The sequence below is a fragment of the Anolis carolinensis genome, unplaced genomic scaffold, assembly GCF_035594765.1.
Source record: "Anolis carolinensis isolate JA03-04 unplaced genomic scaffold, rAnoCar3.1.pri scaffold_8, whole genome shotgun sequence".
NCBI classification, from domain to species: Eukaryota; Metazoa; Chordata; class Lepidosauria; order Squamata; family Dactyloidae; genus Anolis; species Anolis carolinensis.
The window spans coordinates 17,957,066-17,979,709 of NW_026943819.1; the positions used below are offsets into that span (position 1 = coordinate 17,957,066).

At 42.9% G+C, this 22,644-nt stretch overlaps 1 protein-coding gene across 13 annotated transcripts in view; it reads left to right on the forward strand.

Annotated features, from left to right (window-relative positions):
• st3gal4 (ST3 beta-galactoside alpha-2,3-sialyltransferase 4) overlaps positions 1 to 22,241 on the forward strand; it is a 148,890-nt gene extending 126,649 nt beyond the window's left edge. For 11 of the 13 annotated variants that reach the window (XM_062960877.1, XM_062960884.1, XM_062960883.1 and 8 more), the window contains 9 exons: positions 7,283 to 7,364; positions 8,862 to 8,945; positions 9,976 to 10,073; positions 11,635 to 11,695; positions 13,037 to 13,132; positions 14,187 to 14,376; positions 16,517 to 16,660; positions 17,523 to 17,666; positions 19,850 to 22,241. In XM_062960877.1, the coding sequence (XP_062816947.1) occupies positions 7,283 to 7,364; positions 8,862 to 8,945; positions 9,976 to 10,073; positions 11,635 to 11,695; positions 13,037 to 13,132; positions 14,187 to 14,376; positions 16,517 to 16,660; positions 17,523 to 17,666; positions 19,850 to 19,936 (986 nt within the window). In that variant the 3' untranslated portion in view covers positions 19,937 to 22,241. The remainder of the gene's footprint in view (positions 1 to 7,282; positions 7,365 to 8,861; positions 8,946 to 9,975; positions 10,074 to 11,634; positions 11,696 to 13,036; positions 13,133 to 14,186; positions 14,377 to 16,516; positions 16,661 to 17,522; positions 17,667 to 19,849) is intronic. The other 2 variants (XM_062960882.1, XM_003225715.4) reach the window with 1 other exon arrangement.
• Positions 22,242 to 22,644: the final 403 nt, after the last annotated feature.

The following is a 22,644-nucleotide window of genomic DNA, read 5'->3' on the forward strand; positions in this document are numbered from 1 at the left end:
TTCTGATTCCCAGAGAACTGCTTCGGCGGGAAAGCTAGACTCTATTTAGGTGTTTTACCCGCGTAGTAACTTCGCGGAGTCAATTCGTCAGCCTACGGAGCGAGTTGTGTCTGGACAGCGCGCTCCGGTTCAAGCCTCGCTCCTGCTCAAGCCTTGCCTTGCTATCCAGCCTTCGCCTTGCTTCCCAGCCTTTGTTTATCTACGGACTTTGCCTTGTTTCCCAGGATCAGTCCTTGCCTTGTTCCACGGATTTATCAAGTTATTCCACGGACCTTGTTCTTGTTCTTAGTTACCTTGTTCCACGTTCAAGCCTTGTTTTAAGTATCAAGTTATTTCCTAGCCTCGCTCAAGTTTCATGGACTAAAGGACCTTGTCATCTCCCCTCACTTTGCTTGGCAAAGTGAGTGTTTCGGTTATTGGATTACAACTTTGGACCTTAATATTTCTTATTGGACATTGCTTTTTTGGACTAATTCTGACCTTTCCTGAAAGGTCTAATTCTGAACTATTTTCTACACTTGTTTTTATTAACTTTATATATTCCTTCAATAAAGATATTAGATAGATTCTGGCCTCTGTGTATGGTTATTGGTGCTCTGCAGCCTGGGTCGTGACAGTTTGACTCCGCCACCCTAAGCACCAATTAACCTCGGCCAGAATGTCTACCGGAGTCGTACCTGGGCCGAGCGGCCAGCCGATTACCTACACCATCGACAAGGAAGAGGTGGACCGAATCCGTGATAAGCTCAATGCACAGGATGGAGAAATAAGGGGTTTGAAGGAACGCGGAGTTCGTCTTCCGGCCATGGCGTTGCCAACCAAGTTTACTGGAGAAGCTTCTAAGGTTCATGTCTTCCGTCGCCAATGTCAAGCTTATCTGGAGGCCCGTGCTGCCGAGTTTCCCCAAGAAGACATCAAAGTGGCATGGGTTTACAGTCTTCTAGACGGGCCAGCGGCCAGCTGGGCGACGGCACTGTTCGACCAAGCCTCTCCACACCTAAGATCAGCGCAACACTTCTTGGACCACCTCAAGGAGACTTGGGGAATCGAGGACAATTTGGAGGCAGCCGGTCACAAACTCCGTCGCCTTTTCCAAGGAGACAGACCTATGTCTCAATATATAGCCGAGTTCCGAGTGCTGGCCCACAACACCGGCTGGAACGATGTAGCCCTCAGGGGACAATTCCGGGAGGGTCTCAACATTGAAATGCTGGAAGAAATCTCCAAGGTGGATCCTCCCCAGACCCTCGAGGCACTCATTGATCAATGTTTACGGGCTGAAGTCATGATTGCCAACAGAAAACAGTGGGTTCGAGGCCAGGGCAGTAGAGCCGGGGCAAAACCCCCCGCTCCCGCCAGCGTTCAGCCACGTCCGGTGTGGAGACCCCCACCGCCAACCCCATACCCCAGAGGAGGCGAGGAGGTGCCGATGCAGTTGGGCAATGTGCGTCCCAGACTAGATGCCGCCGAGAAGGCCCGTCGTCAACGCTTAAACCTCTGCTGGTACTGCGGGAACGGGGGCCACTTCGCCAGAGAGTGCCCAGCCAAAGGGAAGCCTGCCGCCCGTCTTGCGGCGGCGTCCTCCACGGAGACGAAGGCGTCTGAGCCGACTGGCACACAGCCGGCGGGGGAAGCCAACGACCGGGTGTAGAGAGGCTCGCCAACCCGGTCAAAAAATCCATCCAAGAGCCGCCAACCGGGGTCCTGTTCCTTCTCGTGGTCACATTATGGTCAGCAAAAAGGGGACCCGTCATGATCCACGCCATGATAGACTCTGGAGCTACCAACAATTTCATCGATAGAGAGTATGCCGACTCTCTGGGATTACAATATCATGATTTCAAGAATGCCCGTGTGGTGCAAGCCATAGACGGCCGTCCCCTCAAGACGGGCCCCGTAAGTCAGTGGTCGGAACCCACCAGGATGTGGATAAGGGAACATATGGAAGAGATTTCCTTCTTTGTTACCGAGGTCCCCCATTTCCCTGTGATTTTGGGAATTCCATGGCTGACTCTCCACGACCCTAACATTTCCTGGTCCAACAGAGAACTGCAGTTTGCTTCACCGTACTGCCAAAACCATTGCCTCGTAGCCAAGGTATGCCATGCCACAGACACCGAGCCCATCATCACCTTGCCAAAGAAGTACTCCGAGTATTGGGATGTATTCAATGAGAAAGAAGCCGAAAAATTACCCCCACATAGACCTTATGACTGTGCCATTGACTTGGTGGAGGGGGCCCCGATCCCGCGAGGGCATCTCTACTCCCTGACTGAACCAGAGCAAGAAGCTCTCAGGGAATTCCTAGAGACAAACCTTCGCAAGGGATTCATCAGACCCTCTCAATCCCCAGCCGCCTCCCCAGTGATGTTTGTGAAGAAGAAGTCAGGGGAACTACGCTTGGTGGTGGACTACAGAGCATTGAACAATATCACCAAGCGGAACAGCTATCCCCTGCCCTTAATCTCGGATCTACTGGATCGGCTTCGAGGAGCCAAGGTTTACACCAAGCTGGATCTTCGGGGGGCTTACAACTTAGTTCGCATCAGGGAAGGGGACGAGTGGAAGACCGCCTTCCAGACCAAATTCGGATTATTTGAGTCCCGAGTTATGAATTTCGGTTTATGCGGAGCCCCCGCAACGTTCCAGCATTTTGTCAATGACATTTTTCAGGACTATCTAGACAGGTTCTTGATAATCTACCTGGACGATTTTTTGGTGTTTTCCAGATCACAATCAGAACATGAGAACCACGTCAAAATGGTGTTACAACGATTGCGGGATCATGGACTTTATGCCAAGCTGGAAAAATGCGCTTTTGATCTACAAGAGGTAGATTTCCTTGGTTACCGCATCTCGCCTCTAGGGCTTTCCATGGATCCAGCCAAAGTTTCAGCAGTATTGGAATGGCGGGCGCCAACTAACAAGAAAGAGGTGCAGCGTTTCTTGGGGTTCGCGAACTACTACCGCAAGTTCATTCCAGATTTTGCCCGCTGGTCCGACCCCATCACTAGCTGCATCCGTGGAAAGCAGCCTTTCCGCTGGACTGATCAAGCAGAGAAAGGGTTCCAGCAACTAAAGAAACTATTCACCTCCCAGCCAATTCTACAGCACCCAAATCCTGGAACCCCTTTTGTGGTGCAAGCGGACGCCTCTGATGTGGCAATTGGGGCTGTACTCTTACAACCGGTGGGAGATCACCTCCACCCCTGTGCCTTTTATTCTCGTCAACTAACCACACCAGAGAGGAATTACACCATTTGGGAAAAAGAACTACTGGCCATAAAGGCAGCCTTTGAAACTTGGAGACATTGGCTAGAAGGGGCCAAATTTCCCATTGAAGTCCACACTGATCATCGTAATCTAGAACATCTAAGAACTGCCCGCAAACTAAATCAGAGGCAGCAACGTTGGGCTTTATTCTTTGAACGTTTCAACTTTCAGATCCATTATGTGACCCCAGCCCAAACCAAGCAAGCAGACGCCCTGTCACGTAAACCGGAATACGCTGCAGGACGCAAGGAGACCTTTGAATCCCAACTGCTACAACCTGAGAACTTTGCCACGCTCACGGTGGGGAACACCAAATCCATTCCCATTGGTTCAACTTCCCCTACTCCAGGACCCATCTGTGCTCAAGAAATCAGGGCTAGTCAGCAAGCAGATGCCTGGGCGCAGGACCAACTTCGCCAAGGTCTGCATTTCCCCTTTTCGCTTAAAGATGGGCTGCTCTGCTATAGAAATCATGTTTATATCCCACCCGGACCGGGCAGGGAAAAAGCGCTTCGTCTGTGTCATGACTGCAAACCAGCAGGACACTTCGGACTATTTAAAACTATGCATTTGATCCTAAGGGATTTTTGGTGGCCCAAGATCCGCAAGGATGTGGAAAAATATGTCAACACCTGCCCAGTATGCCAGCGCTCCAAGATACGAAGGGAGAAGCCCTCAGGACTTTTACACCCCCTTCCTACCCCATCTCGCCCATGGGAAATAATTTCCGCGGATTTCATCACTGACCTACCACCTTCCTGTGGATTCACCACGATCTTAGTGGTGGTGGACCTATTCACCAAGTTAGCCCATTTCATTCCCTGCGAAGGCCTCCCCACGGCCAAGGAAACTGCGGATCTATTTCTTCAACATGTTTTCAGACTACATGGATTGCCCAAGAGTTTAGTCACAGACCGTGGATCTCAATTCACCTCTCGTTTTTGGAAGGCACTACAAAAACTATTGGGCATAGACTCTCGCTTATCTTCAGCTCATCATCCCCAAACAGATGGGCAAACGGAGCGCACCAATGCCACTTTGGAGCAGTATCTTCGCTGTTATGTAAACTATCAACAGGACAATTGGGCTTCTCTGTTACCACTGTCTGAGTTTGCCTACAACAATGGAGTTCAAGCTTCTACAAAAGAAACGCCGTTCTTTGCAAACTACGGCTTCCATCCACGTTTCTTCCCCCCTGTCATTGAAACTTCAGAGGTTCCCGCAGCAGAGGATTGGCTGCAGGAACTCACAGCGGTGCAACAACTTTTGCTCCAGCAACTGGACCAAGCCAAGGAGGACTATAAACGCCACGCTGACAAACATCGCCAGCCGGGCCCCGAAATCAAGGTAGGAGATCGGGTTTTCCTGTCCACTCGCTTTCTGCCCTCCCACCGCCCTTGCCGGAAGTTAGATGCCCGTTTCATTGGTCCCTATCCAGTGGTGGCGCAATTAAACCCCGTGACTTTCAAACTCCAACTTCCGCGTTCAATGCGCATTCACCCCGTGTTTCACCGTTCCCTGCTCCTTCCGGCGGATGGTGTGCGACCTGATACAGACCAACCGGCCCCCCCTCCTGTTTTGATGAATGGGGAGGAGGAGTTCGAGGTTGAGGACATTTTGGATTCTCGCTTTCACCGCCGCCGCCTACAATATCTCATTGACTGGGTGGGTTTTGGCCCTGAGGAACGCTCTTGGGAAGACGCCTCCACAGTCCATGCTCCTGATCTAACCCGTCGCTTTCATCAGACCTATCCCACCAAACCACGACCTCGCGCCTCGGGGAGAGGGCCCCAGTTTGGGAGGGGCCTTGAGGAGGGGGATAGTGTGATGACCCATGGGCCTTGTAGTCCTGCTCAGGACATTGTAATTCCTGATGAAGATGAAAACTTGGGTTTTTTACCTTCCCAGTCTGAACTGGATTCCTCTCAGCCAGATCTTTCCCAGGCAGATCTGGGAACCTTGCACCTGCAAGAAAGTTGTCTCCCAGAAGTATGTCAAACAAGCCCAGAGCCTACTTCTCCCGTATTCTTGCGCCGGGAGTTTTGTAAACAACAGAGAAGTTTGGATTCAGCTTCGCGCAGGAGTGCGAGGATTGCAGCTAAGAATGTGGCCAATTAAGACTGCTTCTCGTGAGAATCTTTGGGGAGTCTCACATCTGGTCTCAGAGTTAGCTTTCGGTTCTGATTCCCAGAGAACTGCTTCGGCGGGAAAGCTAGACTCTATTTAGGTGTTTTACCCGCGTAGTAACTTCGCGGAGTCAATTCGTCAGCCTACGGAGCGAGTTGTGTCTGGACAGCGCGCTCCGGTTCAAGCCTCGCTCCTGCTCAAGCCTTGCCTTGCTATCCAGCCTTCGCCTTGCTTCCCAGCCTTTGTTTATCTACGGACTTTGCCTTGTTTCCCAGGATCAGTCCTTGCCTTGTTCCACGGATTTATCAAGTTATTCCACGGACCTTGTTCTTGTTCTTAGTTACCTTGTTCCACGTTCAAGCCTTGTTTTAAGTATCAAGTTATTTCCTAGCCTCGCTCAAGTTTCATGGACTAAAGGACCTTGTCATCTCCCCTCACTTTGCTTGGCAAAGTGAGTGTTTCGGTTATTGGATTACAACTTTGGACCTTAATATTTCTTATTGGACATTGCTTTTTTGGACTAATTCTGACCTTTCCTGAAAGGTCTAATTCTGAACTATTTTCTACACTTGTTTTTATTAACTTTATATATTCCTTCAATAAAGATATTAGATAGATTCTGGCCTCTGTGTATGGTTATTGGTGCTCTGCAGCCTGGGTCGTGACAGTCGCAGGCAGATTGATTGGATGACTACGTCTTTTGTGGCCAAATTTGGTGTGATTTCGTCCAGTAGTTTTGTTGTTTACTCCATGGGAATTATCGTATTATTACTATTAAATTATTATTATACTAGCTGTGCCCGGCCACGCGTTGCTGTGGCAAAGTGGTGGTGGTATTGGTTAAAAATTGTTGTGTAATTTTTATTTGACGTTATTTCTATTTTTTAATTAATTTTATTGTAAGTTATCTTTTTATTTATTTTATTATTTTCCTGTATAATTTTTAGTTATTTTTTGTTATTATGGTATTTTATTGTATTAATTTTTTTAGTGTTTTTAATTATTTTTTAGTGTTTTTTATTATTTTTTATTGGGTTGCTAGGAGACCAAGTTGGAGGAGCTTAGCCTTCTAACTGGCAGCAATTGGATAAAAGCAATTATTCCTCTCTCTCTAATTAGGACTTTATTTTTCTTTTCTTTTTGTTTTATCAACATAGAGCCGTGCATGATGGGTTGTGTCGTCAAATTTCGAGGTTGGGGGGCCTGTAGTTTTGTTGTTTTGTGGGTCACCGTGATGCCATCACTCTTTCATATATATATAGATAGATAGATTATTCATTATTCATGAATACATTGAAACTACAATAGAGAGAAATCAGCGTGGAAACTGCATGAGGTTCCATAGATTATTGTACATGGAAATAATGGTAGTAAATAGTTTTTGATTTATTAAATACAGCTACATATTACAATTACACATTTTTGTTATTTAAACTATACATATCGCAAAATTACGGGGGGTTTTCTTGAAGTGACACACCACCCAAGTCATGCTAGGTTTTTTGGTGAATTTTGACACACCAAGCGCAAAAGGTTGCCCATCATTGCTCTAGGACATTTAGACTGAGATAAGTTTTTTTAAAACATCATGAACTGACTGGAAATTCCTGTTCATGTCCTAGCTTAGTTTTAAAAAAGGTCTGGATGAAGTTGACAAATGCTCCTCACACTTCCTAGAGGATATTTGGGGCCATTTCTGGCCCTTAGGGACCACAAAAATGTCCCTGGGGATCATATACAAATCTCCACATTCATACTGCATTTTGCCCACCCTGCTCTATACTGTAGATTTCTGCCATTGCATCCCTGCATATGTATTCTTGTGCAGCTAGAGGTGGAATGACTGAGCATTAACAACATGCAATCTCTTCTCTTTGTTCAGGATGGAAGATACTTGGAGTACTAACTGTATTTGGAGTGATGGTGTGGTATACGATATCCCGGGAAGAAAGGTACATGCAGCTGTGAGTGTATTTCTTTAAAACAACAATTAAGAGGGCAAGTGTTTTACCATTGACTCCACCAGCAGCCATTGTGAGCTTTGGGCACAACTGCATGCTATGTTATTTACACTCTTGCAGAATATGCATTCAATTTGGGTACCTGCCTTTTGAAAGTACTTGTGTGAGAACTGGGTTCAGATTAGTCCTATTGGAGTAGAAGCATATTCTATGCCAAAATAAAAGTAGCCAGTTTTTTAAAAGTGTCAGTCATATAAAATGTACTTCGCTCTTTGACCTGAAGAAATCAGACTTTAGATGTTTTCTATATCTTGGGACCCATTTCCTTAGATGCAACATGTCTGTCTGTAGCAGTCAGCCATAGAGCTATGGGCTGATTCAAATGATTTCCTCCATCTAGCTCCAAAGCCATTATATATAAGTCATGCCTCCTCTTTCAATGTTAGATATCCATATTACCCAAGAGAGGTAAAGGTAAAGGTTTTCCTCTGACATTAAGTCCAGTTGTGTCCGACTCTGGGGGTTGGTGTTCATCTCCAATTCTAAGCCAAAGAGACAGCGTTGTCCCTAGACACCTCCTAGGACCTAGGTCATGTGGCTGGCATGACTGCATGGAGCACCGGTACCTTCCCGCAGAAGCGGTACCTATTGATCTATCCACATTTTGCATGTTTTCAAACTGCTAGGTTGGCAGAAGCTGGGGCTAATAGCAGGAGCTCACTCCGCTCCAGATTAAAACCGCCAGCCTTTCAGTCAGCAAGTTCAGCAGCTCAGCGGTTTAATCCGCTGCACCACTGGGGGCTCCACATTGCCCAAGTTAGATGTATTTAGTTGATTAATGTATTTCTGTCCTTCAGCAGCCATTTCCAGAATAATTTACAACAATAAAACATAACATAACTTGCTGATGAAAAAGCTTCACTGTCTATCGGTCCTTTTTGGGGACACATTCAAAGTTCTTATTACAACCTGTGTGGGCCAGACTACTTGTCTCCTAGTATGTACCTTTCCAAGTTTTAAGATTGTCAGAGGAAAGCTTTGCCTTGGTCCCACCTCCATCACAGTCATATATGTTGCACACAGGAGATAGCCTTTTTGGTGACTGTTCCTAGATTGTTGCATTCCCTCCAATGGGAGATTCAGTTCATTGGCTCCATCCTTTTCTTCCACTGGTGGGCATATATCTCTTTATACAGCCAAGCCTTTGGCTTAAGCTTCTTATAGCACAGTAGTTCCCAATCTTTGGGCCTCCAGGTGTTTTGGACTTCAACTCCCGGAAATGCCATCTAGCTTACCAGCTATTAGGAACTGTGGGAGCTGAAGTGCAAAACACCTAGAGGCCCAAAAGTTGGGGACCACTGATGTAGCTGATAGGGTTTTTAATGGTCTTGTGCTGTATTTTAAAATTGTAAATGCAATTTCTATGACTGGAGCGGTCTAAGATTGAAGATTATTTTTTGTTACGTTCCCCCGCCCCACTTTTGTTGTCTTTCCTTACAGTTTTGATTTTCATATTATGCAAGATGAAAGAATGACTTGTCCTCTGGGAGAAGTGGAAAAGAAAGCTGCTCAGCTCATAGCAAAGTAAGTACCTGTCTAGTTGTCTGTTGAGTGAATGGGATCTCTCCAGATCTCTTTACTGTTCGGTCCTACGATCAAAAAGAATGGGGCGAGATAAAGAAAAATTGCTCATTGTTCTGTCACGCGCTGGGCCTGTAGCTATTGTCTTTGTATAGGACGTATACTTTATGCCCAACGGGAAGCCAGGGCACCTCAAAGAGAGGTTTTTGGGGATTTTCCTGAAAAGGATAGTCCTTTGAGTCTTTAATGAGATAACAAAGTTTTTATTATTGAACAAATAATAAATCTTCAAGGTTTATAACACTTCAAGGTTTCCGTAATAAACTGTTGGCCTTTTCAGTCTTGTCCCCAGGGGACAGACAATTGGCTTGGGATAACTGTGCTTTCTCTATAAGAAGAAAATCCTCTTATAATCTCTCCCAGGCTGTCTATTATATGGTCCTAGCTGATGTGGGACCCACTACCGATTCCAAATGTGTCTGGGTATCGAGTGGACCTACCAACCAAGGCTTGCAGATGTTTCAGCTGGGGTTCCATGGATCTGTGGTGCTGTTCCCTCTCCGAGGTTTCTTTGGAAACTTTAGGGTTGTTTCTCTCAGGAGCTGTGAGGCTGAGGGGCTGTGAGCTCTTAGCCAGAACCTTTGGGACCTTTCCCCTGGAATTTCTGTTTCTGATTCCTCAGATGTTCTATATCCCCAGAAGTTCTTGAGATATGAAGCTTTTCTACAGGACGAGCTGGTCTACGTCCTATAGCTTAGCTTCCTTAAGTGAGACTGACTTAAAAATGGCTCCTTCCCTCCCAGAGCCCCGAACAAGGGGCGGAACCAAATTTAATGATGATGGACAGGCGGCCTGCCCTATGACTGCAAACATTAGCAGGAAGAAAATAAAGTTGGAGCTTCTGGTACAGCCGTACCAGCACACTCATACTAATTCTGGTGAATAAGAATTGGTAGATGTTGAAGGCAGTAGCAGTCTCTGAGTATACATAATACAGGATTTGCATGATCTTCTCCTCTTGCCTTCATTGCAGTTATACACGGGACCATCCACTGTTTTTACAGCTAAAGGACTACTTCTGGGTAAGGACGCCTTCACCCTACGAATTGCCATATGGGACCAAGGGAGCTGGTAAGCAAATCACCCACCTCTTCTTATTGAACATATAGTTCCTGTCTTCATCTCTGTATGGTGCACCATTTCCTTCTCTCTCTGTTTGTTTATTTATTTGTTTGGAGAGGGACGATTTGCACTCTGGTTTGCTAATTATCCTTTGGAATATTTTATTATATAATAATACTTGTCATGTCATGTCGTATAACATAATAATACAGTACTTGTAATTTTCCACTCCATCTGTAAGATCAGGGTTTTTTGGGGGGTTTTCTTTTTTTGCCGGTCTCAGATTAAGCAGAATGCAGGCAGAAAATTGTCAACTTCCATCACTAGGATTCAGTTCTGTATTTGGGATCACTCCATCCTCATTCTCTTGATGTTAATGAGACATTCACCGAATCACTGGGTGCAGTGTGTTTCTTTACATGTGATTTAGCAGAGAAACAGCAAAATTGTTTGACAAAGTTTGAACATATTGTTTCCAATATTTGACTGGACCGGTTAACCTTGACATCATTTTGACCTGATGGTGTTTTCTCTAACAGTCCAAAGTAGCCTCCGGGCCTGTATTCAACTTAATGTCTCTTTCATAATCATTTCTTTTGACTGAACATTAACCAGTTTTAACAACACAAAGGACTGTATTGTACCATCCAATCCCCGTCTGAGTGACTGACTAAACCCCATTAGTTATAGATAGTTGGATTGGTATTAGTACTTTCTACTTTCCCAAAGAATCCAGCATAGCAGATATAAGCACCCAAAATAAACACAATTCAAGGTCTTACCATACACAGGTGGAAAAGTACATGTTCCCTTGCCTTTCTTTCCTTATTTAAGACAGAACCGCCATTGTCTACATAATGAAGACTTCATTGTTTGGAAAAACATATCGGATTGTGGTTATCAAGTAATAAATCTTATCTGGTATCTTTATGTCTAGGTCTAATATATCCCTTAATTTTCAATTGCAGTAGTACAGACCAGAAAAAAACTTCAAAAAAGGTTTTAGTATAATTCATAGTACAGTAGTTCAATAATTTATCGGTAGAGCATATAATAACTTAAATTCTTTTTAAAATGGTTAAATTATAGATATTCATAAAACAGTGAAGGGCAGGAGCCCCTGGTGGCATAATGGACTGGCAGGACTGCTGACCAAAAGGTCGGTGGTTCAGATCTGGTGAGTAGGGTGAGCTCCTGTCTGTCAGCTCCAGCTTGTAGGAACACGAGAGAAGCCTCCCACTGGATGGTAACACATCCAGGCGCCCTCTGGGCAACGTCCTTGCAGATGGCCAATTATCTCACACCAGAAATTACTTGCAGTTTCTTAAGTCGCTCCTGACACACACACACACACAAAAGCAGTGAAAAGCAATTTTTGTATTTGATTTGTCAGCATTTACATCTTCAGAAAGAGTTAAAAATAAAGGTATCACCTCTGATGAACTGTGTTCTCATGAAATGCTGGTTGTTGGTGCCTTCTCTTCTTACGTTTTTTGGTATTTTTAAATATCTCTTTTGTGGCAACATGGGTCAGTTTCGTTCACTGGTGCCTTTTGTCTTCTTTTTCCAGAGGAAATACTTCTGCGGCTTTTGGCTGTCACAAGTTACTCTCTTCCAGAAAGTGTACAAAGGTACTAAAAGTTCATACATTCCTCTGCTGTTTTGAGACATTGAGATTTATAAAGTCATTCACAGTGTGGCTTTTCAGTTTCACAAGAGCACCATCTGATGTACCATAGTGGCCAGATTACGCTGGGTTGGGATTAAGGAACATCCTTGTTAGAATCTTTCTCTGTGAATAAGTTAGTCTTAAGTGAGCTTCCTTTTGTCAGTGCCTATTACGATTCAACCCTCCCCTTTGCAGTGCCTTCTAACCCTTCGTCTAAGTCGTTAATAAAGATGTTGAACAGAACCGGGCCCAGTGGAGAGCCGCAGGGCTCTGTCCTGGGCCCGGTTCTGTTCAACATATTTATTAATGACTTAGACAAAGGGTTAGAAGGCACGATCATCAAGTTTGCAGATGACACCAAACTGGGAGGGATAGCTAACACTCCAGAAGACAGGAGCAGAATTCAAAACGATCTTGACAGATTAGAGAGATGGGCCAAAACTAACAAAATGAAGTTCAACAGGGATAAATGCAAGATACTTCACTTCGGCAGAAAAAATGGAATGCAAAGATACAGAATGGGGGACACCTGGCTAGACAGCAGTACATGTGAAAAAGATCTTGGAGTCCTTGTGGACAACAAGTTAAACATGAGCCAACAATGTGATGCAGCGGCGAAAAAAGCCAATGGGATTCTAGCCTGCATCAGTAGGGGTATAGCATCTAGATCCAGGGAAGTCATGCTCTCCCTCTATTCTGCCTTGGTCAGACCACACCTGGAATCACACTGTGTCCAATTCTGGGCACCACAGTTGAAGGGAGATGTTGACAAGCTGGAAAGCGTCCAGAGGAGGGCAACTAAAATGATCAAGGGTCTGGAGAACAAACCCTATGAGTAGCAGCTTAAAGAGATGGGTATGTTTAGGCTGAGAGGAGACATGATAGCCATGTACAAATACGTGAGGGGAAGTCATAGGGAGGAGGGAGCAAGCTTGTTTTCTGCTGCCCTGGAGACTAGGACGCGGAACAATGGCTACAAATTACAGGAAAGGAGATTCCACCTGAACATCAGGAAGAACTTCCTCACTGTGAGAGCTCTTCACTAGTGGAACTCTCTGCCCCGGACTGTGGTGGATGCTCTTTCTTTGGAGGCTTTTAAACAGAGGCTGGATGGCCATCTGTTGGGGGTGCTTTGAATGAGATTTTCCTGCTTCTTGCAGGGGGTTGGACTGGATGGCCTCTTCCAACTCTAGGATTCTATGATTCTAAGAAGAAGATGATGATAAAAACAACAACAAGATGGTGATAATAATCACTAAATCAGACAGATGTGTAACTTAATATCATCTATTTTCCTTTGCAGTTTGAAGTGCCGGAAATGTGCAGTTGTAGGGAATGGACACCGGCTCCGAAACAGCTCTATGGGAGACGTAATTAACAAATACGATGTTGTGATCAGGTACCGGAATGCCCAGGGTTTGTGATCTTAAATTCTAGAAGAACTAATCACATTGGACATAGTGAATTTATTTATATATAGCTGGGGATGTGTTCATGTTTCACAATTATAGCAGTTTCATACCACTTTAACTGTCGTGACTCCTATGGAATACTCCCATTTGTAGTTTGGGAAAGTTCTTAGAATTTTTTAGTTCAGTTTCCTGAAATTCTGTGGTAGAGACTTCTAATGAAACTACAAATCCCGGGATTCCATTGGGTGGAGCCATGTCAATTGAAATGGTATCAAAGTGCTTCATTATAACAACAGCAACAACTTTATTTATATATCACTATCTCCCCGAAGGGACTCGGAGCCGTTTCCGACATAGGTAAAGCATTCGATTACCAACATAAAATATACAATAACAACCATAATAAAACATCAACATAATTACTATTAACACAACACACTCATGTAGAATTAAAACCAGATCTGGGCAACCCTGAAACGCTGGGCCAGGAAAGGTGCAATGAAGTAGCATAGAGATGGGGGTGGATAAAGTGCAAAACTGGTAGCCGAGTTAGAGCCTGGGTTTCTCAATCTCAAGGTCTGTTGAGCAGCTATGAGAGGGTTAAACTGGTGCGGGGAAAGTTGGTAAAGTGCAGGCAGGGGCCTAGCCAAGGGCCAGGGTGGGATCTGAAGCCACCAGATTTTCAGGTCCCTGCGGAAGGAAGATATTAATAGGGCTTTCTTTATATCCTTGGGGAGGGCGTTCCAAAGGACACCATGAGAAGGTTCTCCCCCTGAAGTACATTCCAAATTCTTTTTTAAAGCCACATATAGCTATGGTATATTTGCTCCTTATTCCCACCAACAGCAGTAAAGCGACAGGGAAAGACATGATTTCTTAATGTTTAGACACAAGATAGCTGTTTAAAAATCATTATGTTATAGAGTGGGGAAAGTTCAATGCTAGAGGCTAGCATTTCACTGTTTTTATGATTTGGACAAATACTTGGGTTTACATGTGTTTATGCCTTTTGCCTCACTGCGCAACTTCTCAAACTCCCAGGCTGAACAATGCTCCTGTCCATGGTTATGAACATGATGTGGGCTCCAAGACCACTATGCGGCTCTTCTACCCAGAGTCGGCGCACTTTAACCCCAAAACTGAAAATAACCCAAACACGTTGCTGGTGCTGGTGGCATTCAAACCCATGGATTTCCTGTGGATGGAGACAATTCTCCATGATAAAAAGAGAGTAAGTAACTGAGATCTTAAGGGGAGCACACTTGGGCAATGCCCTCCTCTCTGTGCTTTATTTGTAAAGAGTGAAAATCTGGACAGCATGTGTGATGAAAAGACAAGTCCTCTGACCTTTTTCTAACCTGAGAAGCATGCCAGTATATTATAAGTGTTCACATAATCCTGTGGATTTCATTGAATCTGGAAGATTGAGTTAGCTTGTTTCTACTCCAGAGACTAGAACTCAAAACAGTGGGTTCAAATTACAAGAAAAGAAATTTCAATTGAACATTAAACATTTTTAAAATTTTTTAGAGTTGTTTAATGGTAGAAATTATTGCCTCCAAGAGTGGTGTCCACAAGAGTTAGACAAGGCTGCATCCTTTCTCCTACTTTGTTCAACATATTCATTAACAACCTGGAAGAAATAATAATAATAATAATAATAATAATAATAATAATAATAATAATAATACACTTTATTTATATTCTGCCGTTCTGTCCTGAGGGACTCATAGATTACAGCAATTACATACACTGGCAAACATTCAATGCCTTTACAGTCATACACAATGGGACAGACAAACACAACAAAAGCTGAGGTTTCTCCTTTCATTTCTGGTTTGGAGGCAGTGCCCATCTTTGGCTTTAGGGAGTTACTTTTTTTTCTCCATTTTCAAGCCAAGGAGCCTGCGTTGTTATACCTCCTGGTTGTGTGGCCAATAAGATTGCTTGGAGCATCTCTTTGTTTTTCCTGCCTGAAGCAGTACCTATTTATCTACTCACATTTGCATGTTTTCAAACTACTAGGTTAAAAGGAGCTGAAGCTTATAGACGGGAGCAGACCCCGTCTCGCGGCTTCAAACTGGCAACCTCTAGTTCAGCACTTCAACGGCACAAGGGGCCGGGCTGTGGCACAGGCTGGTGAGCAGCTGCTGCAATAAATCACTCTGACCATGAGGTCATGAGTTCGAGGCCAGCCCGTGGTGGGGTGAGCACCCGTCAATTAAAAATAAAATATAGTCCCTGCTCGTTGCTGACCTAGCAACCCGAAAGATAGTTGCATCTATCAAGTAGGAAATAAGGTACCATCTATAAAAGTGGGGAGGCAAGTTTAACTAATTTACAACATTAGAATGAGGAAGTGCCATCAGAGTGGATGATGAAGCAGCTGCTCCCCCCTGTGGCCAGAATCGAACATCCCCTCAGGAGAAGGTTAAATTGCCTCTACGTCTGTCCGTCTGTCTGTCTCTGTCTCGGTTCGATGTGTTGTTGGGCATTGAATGTTTGCCCTAAATGTATATAATGTGATCCGCCCTGAGTCCCCTTCGGGGTGAGAAGGGCAGAATATAAATACTGTAAATAAATAAATAAGGGTTTAACCCATTGCGCCACTCTATTGGATGCTAATGGACTTTTGCCCAAGTTCAGAACAAGGAAAATTATTTTATTGCTCTATACGGAAGATCCTGATTTATTGTTCACAAGATAACTTCAAAATCAAATATGGGAAATCTAAAGTTCTGGTTTGTGTGTGTGTGTGTGTGGGGGGGATTCTCCATGCTGATGGTCCCTCGATGGGCATGCTTTAAACAGGTTAGAAGCTTCCAATATCTAGTTTTGTTATTCCACCACACAGTGTATAGACTTCGTTTTTAAGGTCTTTAAAGAGAGGTTAGATGGCCACCTTTCTGCTGTGCTTTACTTGGACTAGATCAATGGTTCCCAACCTTGGGATTAGATGATCTTGTGATGCCTTCTAATTCTACGATTCTATGATTTTTGCCATGTGAACATGTTAAAATCTCACCAGCTAGTTTCCCCAGGTATAGAATGAGAAGAATAGCAGCTTCCTTGGTAGTGAGAGTTTTGGGTGGACATAATTATAGCAGCTGTTCAAAGAATTATTAATCTTTACTACACATCTGTATTGTCATCACAAGCCCTCTTAAGATGGGATAGAGAGATAGGAATCCAAGCAAAGTATAAGAAATTAATTCCCTAGAAGTAATACCTAAACACCCCTGCTGAAATTGACTTTTTTTTTCAACTTCTGTTTCCTCAATATTTAACCAAGCTCAGGTTTCATTCTTCATCATGGATTCATAAGATTCAGGAGCACATAATTGACTTCTCCATGTTTATTCTCCTTTCAGATTCGGAAGGGCTTCTGGAAACAGCCTCCCTTAATCTGGGATGCAAATCCGGAGCAAGTGAGAATCCTGAATCCATATTTTATGGAAGTTACGGCTGCTAAATTACTTAATATACCTATGAAGCAGCTGAGAAAGTTTAAACAGGTAAGAAGTGAGCTATATTAAAGATAAACCAAAACAGACAACCGAAAGAAGGGGTAGATTACTATATATACTTGAGTATAAGCCTAGTTTTTTTAGCCCTTTTTTTAAGACTGAAAAAGCCCCCCTCGGCTTATACTCGGGTGAGGATCCTGGTTGGCTTATATTTGGGTCAGCTTATACTCGAGAATATATGGTATATTTATTATTTTTCTCTATTATTATTGGTATTATTACATTTATTATTTTTCTCTATTATTGTTGCTACTATTACATTGATTTTACTCTATTTTATTATTATTAATAATACATTTATTATTTCACTGTGATCTTATTATTACAGTAGAGTCTCGCTTATCCAACATAAACGGGCTGGCTTATATTCGGGTCGGCTTATACTCGAGTATATACGGTATATGGACATGAGATTTGAGACTTTGTTGTTATATATTGAAGACATTTGAGCCTTTTGGATGATGGGAGTCTAACAATTAATAGACAATATTTTAATTTTACTGCAAAGGAGTAAGTAAGCCTGCCTTTGATTAAAATTCAGCCTTCTTCAACATGACATCTGCCAAATGCATTGGACTACAATTCCCATCATTCCCAGTCATGATGATAATTAGTACAGAATTTTCTCAGTCATATCAATGAAAGTGGGAATATTTCTTAACAATGCACTTCTTTACCAAAAGGAAATGATAAAAGAAGAATAGCTGTGACTTCCTGGAATGTAAAGGCAGATTTGAGATATGGCACATTTGAAGTCCGATGTGGATCTAAACTCATTCACTATAAAAGCTGTACAAAGTCGGATACTTGTATAGGAGAGAAACAATCTGTCATGCCGCTTTTCTTTTAGAAACCAACTACGGGCTTGGTGGCTATCACGTTAGCCTTGCACTTCTGTGATATGGTCGACATTGCAGGCTTTGGATACCCAGACTCTGCCAACAAGAAGCAATCTATTCACTACTATGAGCAAATCACCGTAAAGTCTATGGCTGTGAGTAGGTGCATCTGTCTTATGTGAAATGAGAATTTGGATGATCATCCCTTAGTTCAATAAGCCAAGATATGAATAATGCTTTTGCCCATATTCACTGCTTTTTCGCATGTGAGCAGACAGCAGGATTCCATACAATTTCCTTAGAATTTCCAGTTTTATCTGTAATAGTAAACTCATTAGCAGTCTTGGAACCTACATATTAATACATTAATCCCTCTTTTATAGGGATGCCATTAAGGAATTTTGGACAGTTAGACTCAGATCCAGCTTGAAGGCTATTGGGCATTCCTTTCTCCCAAGTGACAGAGAACTCCTCCATGATGTCTGGGAGACATTTCCATTATCTTTATGTCATTTTAAGCTCAACAAAGGCCTTCTTTGAAAATAGAAGTGTCTTTCTACTCACTTCCTTTGTTAAAAAGCTCCCAAAACGTGTGTGATTCTCCAAGGACTTTTGGAGGAGCTAATGCAGCCCTCTGCCATTCAACAGTTGCCAGCGCTTGTGTAGCTGGACACAAGAATAAAATTTCTCTGTATCTTCTCAGAGGTGGATGTTATTGTTGTGCATCCAACTATAAGAGGGACCTGGTCTCTGTTCTTCCCTCCTCCCTCATTTTCCATCCACCATTGTACAGCTAAAGTGAGGTGATGGAGGAGATGTGCTCTAGTTCTGATTGAAATTTGCATAAGTCTTATCTATTGATATTAAACCAGTAGAAGATCTAGCCCATATTCAGCCAGACACTCCTAGTGAAGTGTGCTGGAAATGACCTTTGTAGCTTGTTTGTCTGTGAAGAACAACCTGCTCTAAAATACGAACAGGGACAGAGACATCCTTAGATTCTTTTCTTGGTGCCATAACCCTAGAACAGGGGTCCCCAAACTAAGGCCCAGGGGCCGGATGTGGCCCTCCAAGGTCATTTACCTGGCCCCCGCACTCAGTTTTATAATATAATATTTTTAGATCAGTTTTAATAATATAATATATTGTATATACATATAATATTGATAATAATATTATGTTATACAATATAATACTAATAATAATACCATATAATAATATTAATTATATGTTATATATTACATATAATATTACAGTATAGTGGTATAGTTCAATATAGTAATATATAATACTAATATTGTGCTATGCTAATAATATAATATATTGTATGTACATACAGCTGCTCTGAGTCCCCTTTGTGGTGGGAAGGGTGGGATATAAATGTAGTAAATAAATGCAGTAAATAAATAATTCATTTTAGACTTAGGCTCAGCCAAATTCTGAAATGACTTGAAGGCACACAACAACAACAACCCTAATTAACTTGGCTATCTCATAGGCCAGAAGCAGGCCCACACTTTCCATTGAAATAGGTTTATGTTGGTTAAAATTGTTTTCATTTTAAAATATTGTATTGCTCTTTCATTGTTGTTGTTGCTGTTTTTTACTACAAAAAATAAGACATGTGCAGTGTGCATAGGAATTTGTTCGTATTTTTTTTCAAATGATAATTCGGCCCCTCAATAGTCTGAAGGATTGTGGACCGGCCCTCTGCTTCAAAAGTCCTAGAAGGACATTGCGAGGGGCAACCATCATGGTGAGAGTCCTAGAGACCAAGTCCTATGAAGAACAGTTGAAAGACATGGGAAAATGTAGCTCAGAGAAGAAAATGTCAAGCAGTCTAGGTGCTACTCTCAGATGAAACTCCTGATTCAAGCAAGGTGGTCAGACACAAGTTGGCCAGACAGTGAGCAACGTCTCAACTCAAAGTTTTGGGGTTCTCACTTTGCCAGTCACAAGCTTCCAGTGGCTGTTTTTCACAGTCTAAATGTGAATGGCTGTCATACAGAAGAACAGATTTGTCCTCAGTCCAAATGTCAAGACTTGAACCAATTAGTGAAAATCCTTGCGAAGAGATGTTTGGCTAAATGTTAGAAGAATCTTCCTAATGAGAAGAACTCTTTGGCATTGGAGCCATAGGTCTCAGAACTATACATAACTTAGCAAAAGAAAGAAAAAAATTGTGCCAGAGATGTTAAAGTTGCATCCAGCAATATAGAGGCTGTGTTGAGCAACATAAACTTGCAATTCCATGACATCATTTGGCCATATCATTTTAATGTATTTGAAACACAAACCAACGTGCTGTATGGGCTAATGGATTTCTGTTGTTTTGCAGACGTCAGGGCACAATGTTTCGCATGAAGCATCAGCAATAAAAAAGATGCTTGTAATGGGACTCATCAAGAACCTCACTTACTTCTGATGGAACATGGAGATCCACTTTCCCTCCCTGAGCTGGCTGATACACCAACGGGAGCCTCTTGTTGCTGTCTCTTCTCACTCATATTGACTGAGACCAGCAGTGTTGCTCAAAGGACATGCAGGCTGGAGTAGAAGCTTGTATTAGGTGCATCAGCCACAAGGGAAATACGTAGATGGTCCTGGAAAGAGGAGGACATGGGTGACAAAGGGAGGCAGGAGCCCTGAGCTGTTGGTGTCCTTCATCTGACCCATTGCAAGATTCTCTTGCCTTCACATAAAGGCTTTTAGGAAATAACGCCTTGTCATCTTCACTAGTGGCAAAGTTGTACTTTTACGGTGACCAAAGCCAGTTCTCAAGAATGATACACCACAGACTTTCCTACAGAAGTCACATCATCTCTGCTATCACTGTTGCCTTTCCACTCTGAGAGATGGCTGTTTACCATTCTTTATAACTGGGTCTGAGTTGCCTGATGAAGTGATTGGCAACTGCATTGAGAATCATGAGGTGGTGTCAATCTTTGCTTTCCTGCTGTCATGAAGATGATGTAAAGTGTTTTGGTTCGAATCCCCTATGCAGTAAAAGAATCTAGGATGGCCAAGAGAGAAAGATGTGAAGGATGACCGGAGTTGGTGAGACTGATCATATTTATCTCCAGTCCATTTGTTACGTTTCTGCAGACTGCAGCAGAAGAGGACAATGCCCTTCAGTATTTCTTAAGATTTTTAATTTTTTTTAACTGAAAACATTTGAGGTGAACTGAATGTTTGTTTGTTTTCCAGTAATGAAAGTAATTCTCCTTCTGTGAAGGATGTATCTGTATGTATTTAATGACTCTCTTTCTCTGTCCGTTATTCCAAATCTGTTTTTCAATATAAACTTCAGGCTTCTTTCCTCCAACATATGAGCATTACTTCCCTGCAGGAACAGGATTACAATACAAAGGGAGGAAGAGCACAGACACTTGCCTTCTCCTTAGTCGGTCCATTGATCTGACTAACCCAGAAGTGCTGATGCTGACCGGAAGGAGCTTTCCAGGGTTTGGGGAAGTAAGCTCTCCTTAGCGTATCTGTAGTTGGTAGAGAATGGACCTGGGTTTTCCTACAGGTAAAAGAAATGCTGGACCATCAAGTGGAGAAGTGTCCATTGTAGAGCAAGATAATTGAAATAATGTTTCTCACTAATCAGACCCGAGATGGCACAGCCCTTTTGCCTGCCTCTCCCAGTATATATCAAAGAAGTATTTTTGCCATTATCACTCACAGCTGTTTTTAGGGCTTTAAAGTGGGATGAATATGAAGTACGTTGCTTCTATATAATAGGCAGGGTAAGGGGGAGTTGGTCCAGATATTTCAGAAATGTGTTCCAGGTTGGATGTATCTGCCCGGCCTGGGCATAAGGTCAATGATCGCGTGAAGTTGTTTGGAATATATCTTGTTTTGGGTAGGATGCAATGACGACGTTCCTACATTGCTTCAGTGTAGCGTAAATATCTGCTGGCAGAGATACGTTACACAGTTGTGATACTGAATAGCAACATGACACAATGTATGTGGTTCAGTGGTTAAATCTCATGGCTGACAGCCTATGGCATAATTGCAAAGTATAGAGAAATAACATTTGCCCCATTCTGGCTCCACAGTGGTCTCATGTGTACAACCTGGCTTACATTGACTGTTGTCTAAAAGAGTCTGTCTACATTCATAGTGCAACTTACGTTTACATATGCCACTAACAAGATGCCAAACAATATGTTAATTTGCCCCTTATTATTTCGGTTTTGGGATCAAGGTGTATTGATGTTCCTTAAATTATGTCCCCCTGTTCCTCGTTTAAGGTCTGAATTGACTACTGGAGAATCTGGAACCTTCTTCTCAAGGGAAAGAAAACAGAGTGATGAAATAACTTGCATGTACACCATCACTGTACCTTTCATGAGCAGCCAACGTGCCTTAGCCAGGATTGCAAATGCCCAACTTTCTGGGCCTTGCCAGGAAACACTACCTCCAATGGCTTAGGCCATCGCCTCTGTTGTCCGGAAGGTGGTTGATTGAAGAGGGTTGCCCATAGTTTGATCTGTGAGAATATCATGAAAATCCAGCCTGTTCTGTGTAGGTAACGAGAAAAAGAGCTTGACATTTGATTCCCAAAGGATTTTTACTTCCACAAGGAATATTGAAAGTGTTTTTCCTGGTTAAATGATACTGCGGTTCAGTGTTAAGTAATTTAATAAATTTAATTTAAAGCTATCCTTATGAATCATAAATATATGTTTTGGAAAATAAAGTTGTTCATTTCAGATGGATTTTGTCTTGTGGTTTGGGTCAATTGGGACATGTTTGTTCAGTGTAATGTTGGTGGGTATGTTTCAGGGTATGGCTCTAAAGACTCTAAAGAACGTGACAACCCCCACCCAAAAAATGTCCCACCAAAAAAGCAAAGCACTGATTGTTGCATGCTATGGGGATGATGGTTGTTTACAAAATCATTAGAAAGAACAATCTTTAGTCAGTCAGGACTTCACTGAATATATCTTAGGATGTATGTTTTGCAATTGATCAATCAATAGATTGCATAATATAAGTAGATTACAAGCATGCTTCCTGCTACTCCAGATTCTAAGACACGGAGCAGCAAGGAAAGTGATTCTCTCTGAATATGAGGAAGAATTGCCTGATAATAAGAGCTGTTGTTCAATGATGAAATAT